The 6,054-nt window shown below is 41.2% G+C and overlaps 1 protein-coding gene across 1 annotated transcript; it reads left to right on the plus strand.

The window, feature by feature from the left end:
* The first annotated feature begins 418 nt into the window (after positions 1-418).
* Positions 419-2,479, plus strand: LOC118403848. The gene is made up of 3 exons (XM_035802704.1): positions 419-919; positions 1,262-1,390; positions 2,126-2,479. Exons 1-3 carry the CDS (start codon positions 444-446, stop codon positions 2,337-2,339), a joined length of 819 nt encoding a protein of 272 aa, XP_035658597.1. The 5' UTR covers positions 419-443; the 3' UTR covers positions 2,340-2,479.
* The last annotated feature ends 3,575 nt before the right edge of the window (positions 2,480-6,054 follow it).

Consider the following 6,054-nt stretch of genomic DNA (forward strand, 5'->3'; position numbering starts at 1 on the left):
TGTACACGACATCTGCAGTCAATGCACTGTGACATAACGTTTAACTAAAACATAACAAAAGGTGACATTTTCAAGCAAATTCGGCAGGTCGGACTTATTCGTTCGGCTGGCAATTACAGGCACCCAAGGCCGCCCAACTAGCCGAGGCTATTATAAAGGACTGGCCTTGGGAAGAAATACAGTATACAATGAATAGCATGTCTAGTTTGTTTTGTTTGTTTGAACCTTTATTTATTCATGAAAGCTCAAATCGGCCTGCAGGCCAATAATACATACAATAATAATACATTGTCTAGTACAATAATACATACAAATTCACACAAAGTATGATACAAGCTACTTTACATTTTACTTTATTCTTTTTTATTGTCCGATATACACGTCATCTGCAGTCAATGTATTGTGACATAACGTTTAACTTTAACAGGACAGACGAGTACGAGATGACGGTTGACGACTGCAAGCTGCGCGCCTCTGGCGGTTATCACCTGAAGCACATGTCGATGCTGTACAAGAAAGGGGAAGACGCCGTCCAGATTTTGCGTTTCACTCGCAACGGAGTCAACCTTAGCAACAGATCTCAGATATTTTCTACATTATACTTTTACGGAACTCTCTCGTCCCATGTCAAGTGTCATCTCTTCTCCAATAGCCTGGTCCGACACATCGTGGACAGGGATTTAAAGATTCTCCAAGAGTCGACCTACACGTCAATTCCCTTACATTACGGGCTCTTACATTCGTCCATCAGTGCCCTACAAAGTGAGGGGAACGTGTCGAGGTTTCTCGGGTACGGAGGGGTCGGCATCAGGGAGAGCCTTATGGAAGAGAGCAGGAATATGCGCGCATGGGAGGGGCACCAGTCCGGCCGCCGCTGGGACTTACTGGGACAGGAGAGTCTACTCTACAAACTCTTCCGGTTAGTACAAACGTTTATGTCATCCCTGGACCATTCTCCTACGCAGAGACATCCAACGGCGCCAGCAAACCGCCTCTTGTCTGTACTCTGCTATCTCAACCGTCACCATCAGTTCCTGTGGGTGTCGCCACAAACCAGCTGTCAGCCAATCAGAAAATAGGCCTTTCAGTTTTCAAAAGGGATCTCGCATAAGTAGGGGCGACTTATGAATAATATTGTCTATCTATGTCGAGGTGCATTTCGAATCTGTTCGGCAGTAATAAAATGTTACGATAACTAGTCGCCTCAATATCTGCTTGAACTTTGATACTCTTTTTTTCCTCCATTCGCTTACGTCATCAGGTCCAGACAAGCACTACGTGACGTCATGAGGCGCCACGGGGTCGATCAGAAGTTGTTGGAGGCGCTTTTCAACCACATCGTCGTCCACGCTATGGACCATTATGGCTGCGATAAGTCTTCCAACCTAAGGTGAATCCTCTATCCTATCCTCCCTCGAGCTCTCTCTCCCTCCTTCCATCCACTCACTCACTCACTCACTCAGTCACTCACTCACTCACTCACTCTCACTCACTCATTCATTCACTTATTTGCTCCCGCTCATTCACTTACTCGCTCACTCATTTGCTCACTCACTCACTCATTCAGTCACCCATTCACTTGCTCGCTCACTCATTCACTCACACACACACTCACTCTCACACACTCACTCACTCTCACTCATTCATTCACTTATTCGCTCACTCGCACACTCATTCACTTACCCGCTCGCTCATTCACTCACTCATTCACTCACCCATTCACTTAATCGCTCACTCACTCACAAACTCACTCACTCATTCTCTCACTCATTGTCATTCACTCACTCATTCACACACACTCACTCACTCACTCTCATTCACTCACTCTCACTCATTCACTCACTCATTCATTCACTCACTCGCTCACTCACACACTCACACACACACTCACTCATTCACTCTCACTCAAAAATTTGGGTAAGTCCTAGATTTGTGCTGAAAATAACCGTTCAACTTTGCTTCATGAATGATATACATGTACATGTATATGCAAAGTAGCCTCCATAGCAGACCCTCTGGGGTCTTTTTTGACAGAAGTGTATTATGAGCCCAAAATGTCCCCAGTGAGCCTGCTATGGAGGCTATCTGGCAAGTTTGTATACCTTCACATCCATGCTTCCCTCAGGTTTTCCCTCCACCCCTGGCATGTGGGATGCAGCACCCACCAGGCCTTCAACACTAACATGTTCCGGGTCCTGATCGTCCGGCCCAACCTCAACCCACTCGCACCCAACACTCTCCGCTCCATCAACAAGCCGTTCTACCGGGACTTGTACCGGGAACTGAAGATCATACACCCCCAAGTGGCGGAGGAAGCGACTGCTAGTGTCATGTACTAGCTATAACTCAGACTTCCGATGTTCCGAATATAATTTCATCAGATTGGTAAACCGTAACATAGTAAATGTATGTAAGTTCGCGGGGATTTAATTTCGCGGTAGCGAGAAAAAGGACTTTTCGTGGTGGATTTAAGTTCGCGGTAACGCCATAGACTGCAATCTAATATCATAATAGAAAAATGTTCGCGGTGGTTTTAAATTCGCGGTGAAGTGGTCACCGCGAAAACCGCGAACAATAATCCACCGCGAAAATTTCTGCATTTACAGTATTAGTGTTTCGTACAATACCAAAGTCGATTCTAAAGTCAAACAAGAAGATGTGAAAGAACAAAAATAAAGAATCTACTGTTCGGTACATTATATTCTGTGTGTTTAGTCATTTGTTCAACCTTCCTGGCCACTTAGGTTTCTTAACAGACTACTAACAGAAGCAACTTTCTGATGCGCACACTCGCATCAGTTTTGGAGTTCCCACACACACTCCGTTCCATCAACAAGCCGTTCTACCAGCACCTGTACCGGGAGCTGAAGATCATACACCCCCAAGTGGTGGAGGAAGCGACTGCTAGTGTCATGAAGAAGAACTTTATTGCGCAACGATCGTACACGGTACAATGTATGGCAAAAAAAAGAAGAAACAAACTTATCATCCTTATTACTAAAACAAGTATCAAACTTAGTACATATGCAGATTATGAATATAGAATGAAATAATTTGCATCCTAATTTCTAGAACAATAAGAGCTAGCCTAAATCATTGATACTGTATTACAATCGAGTGGGGCTAATTATGAGTTTCGGCATTTTTTCTTATGACAAAGCAGTCTTTTATATATTCGCCTATTTTAGCATTGTGGGAGTTATTTCATCTGAATATATAATCAATTCTGTCTGTATCATTGAGTCTCTTAAAATCTGTTGTATTTGATTCGAGGAATGTGAATAACTCATTACGTGAAACATTGTAATGTATAAAATGTTCTTTAATCACAACAAAGGATTTGGTTCTTCTTCGCACTGTAGACTAAAAGTAAAAACAATGCACGCGCTGATGGCAGTCATAAACGTTACATGCTATGGTCTCATATGGAGATTTGTGCAGCACTCTTTAACTCCCCAAAGCTTATATTATGGCGTGAATAGCCATTCCAGTTTAACTGAAATACCTTTCACCGTAAGGTTATATGTTAAAGTTTTGATCCATGGATTTATTCAGGCATTCAGCACAGTACAGTGGGAGCATGCGGTCTGTTAATGTATCCCTGTTTCTTAGTTTGGTTATTTGCCTGTATCTTACAACAGGTCTTAGTCAGTGTCATTGACGAAAGACACTGGATACTGTCTGAAACCTCTGACCGCTTCCAAAATCATATCCAGTCGCTGAAATGACTATATTATTATTATTTGGCGTATCTTATCACCTGGATGCCCAACATTCATCGACGTAACGCCGGTTCACCTTAATCCGGGGGTAACCTATATTCGTTGTCTGTAAGAAAAAACGTATTTAGGGATATGAAGTCGACGGACGGTGGTTTCAAATCGGAACATTTTGAAAATATTGAAAATTTAAAAACACTGCACTGTCAGCAGACTTAATAGTCCTAAATGTGCTGTTTTGAAAGACAACGAATAAAGGTTACCCCACGGATAAAGGTGAACGAGCGTAGGTCACCTTTATCCGTGGGGTAACCTATATCCGTTGTACTTAAAAATAGGGTATTTGGGGATCGTCAAGTCGAAAGATGGTAGTTTCACACTGCAATATTTTGAAAATATTTCCATTTGAAACCCACGTCCGTTAACCTGAAACTCCTAGATACAATTTTTTTTAATGCAACGGATATGGGTTACACCACGGTTAAAGGTGACCAAACGGTATGCCTGTTTCATTTTTTTAATTCTGCAAAATTCTGAAAACCAAGAAATTAAATTGGTGTGGCCGTGATACGACATATTTGTCCATACCAACGATTACAACCTACTTAAGAGCACATCAAATAAAGCGAGCCAACCCGAACAAAAGCGCGCCCTAATGACCGTATGATATGTCATCATACACTGTGTGCCTTCATCAAATATTTAACAGCCATCTGGTCCTGTACTAGCCGTGGGGCGACGCGTGTGTTATTATATCCCTTTGTTGTCTCCGGTAAAGCGATACAGTAAATGTTATCCATTATACCGAAAGGTCACACATTTGTTAGCTTCAGTTCAATACATGTATCAACTTTTAAAAGCTCTCAAAGACTTTGTGTGCTTGCCATTTGTCTTTATTCTGTTCGCTCTATTTACTGTTATACAATTTATGATGGAATCTTTATTTGGAACTTCGTGCTCGATGGCTGTCTGCAAGGGTAGATACAGACACAATAACATAGGAAGGTGAAAACGTCTGTTCTATCTGCTTGATCTATTTGACGCTGCCATTGATGAAAAATGGCCAGAAACGCATGAAAAGAATATTGTTGTATTTGCATGCGTGAAAATTCTTTGATGATAATGGGAATAGTAGACAGGTAGATTTGTCAACATAGCCCCGGATGCCACTAGTAGATCAGTCTCCTTTTGTGTAACGTTGGAAAATAAACCTGCGTTTGTTATAAATGAACCTGTAGGTAATTGATGAATCTCCTTTGACTCTGCTGCAATTTTTCACGCATTCTACAAACAGGTTCTTCGGGATGCTACTGTAGGTCATGGTGAAAGAAGGCCATATGGAACTACCTTGAACTTCATGAGATCCATTTTTTTCATACACATTCTGCAAACGATTTCTTCAGACTGCTACTGTAGGTCGTTGTAAGTAAAGCCATGGAACTACCTTTACATTAAAGTTATGGGAAACATATTTTCATACCGTCCTTGTGGTTTTATCCCTGTTTTTTTACATTTATTTTATATGCAACACATATACCACGGATTCAAAGCAAAAGTACAATACAATTATCAAACTGAAGAAAAAGAATAGAAATGATACCAGCCAACAAACGCAACAGTAACACATGAAAAAAAAATCAATAGTGACAGCAATTAGATAACTTAATACAAACAGATAATGAGAAAAGATGATTAACCTAATGCCAGTCTCACACAATAATTGAAATAAAGGAACTTCAAACAAACCCTTTTTTATTACACATAGAACCCCGGGTGCGAGTTTGCACAAGGGTTTGCACAAGCTGTCACATGTGTTGACTCAGTTATTTTAGATGTAGAATTAGACGTCCAGTGTAAGGCAAGGTAAGGCATTTCTAAACTTATTTGTTGTTTCTCGAATTCAGAGAATAATTGTCGGCTGGAAGATAAAAAGAAAAATTTTGGATAAATAAGATACGCCAACTGGATATGGTACGTAAAAAAAGCGTATAAATCATCTTATAACTCAAGCACTGGATATAATTTTGGAAAAGGTTATCTGAATCATCTGATCGTTTCCAAAATCATATCAAGTTACTTGAGGATCTGCTTTTTGGAGTCTGGTTGTTGAATGAGACCTCCTTTGTTGAATACACACACCGATTACATTGTTCCCTGCTGTAGCGTGTGCACAAAATTGTGTGGCCCGGGGGTAGAGAAGCGAAGATGAGCGCCGCCTGATGCACCATTTTCGATTTTGTGCGGGAAGAACTCAATGTTTTCAGGGTGACCTCTTTTTTTATTGGAAACTTAAAAGATTGAGTGGCGTCCTCGGTGATAGGATTAGTCTATCTCT

The sequence above is a fragment of the Branchiostoma floridae genome, chromosome 16, assembly GCF_000003815.2.
Source record: "Branchiostoma floridae strain S238N-H82 chromosome 16, Bfl_VNyyK, whole genome shotgun sequence".
Taxonomy (NCBI): Eukaryota; Metazoa; Chordata; class Leptocardii; order Amphioxiformes; family Branchiostomatidae; genus Branchiostoma; species Branchiostoma floridae.

Bases quoted from the DNA above. Each gene is read 5' to 3' on its own strand.
- LOC118403848 (XM_035802704.1), top strand. From the start codon at position 444: ATGACGGTTGACGACTGCAAGCTGCGCGCCTCTGGCGGTTATCACCTG. The intron at 920-1,261 runs GTTAGTACAAAC...TTACGTCATCAG, and splicing joins CTACTCTACAAACTCTTCCG to GTCCAGACAAGCACTACGTG. The intron at 1,391-2,125 runs GTGAATCCTCTA...TGCTTCCCTCAG, and splicing joins GATAAGTCTTCCAACCTAAG to GTTTTCCCTCCACCCCTGGC.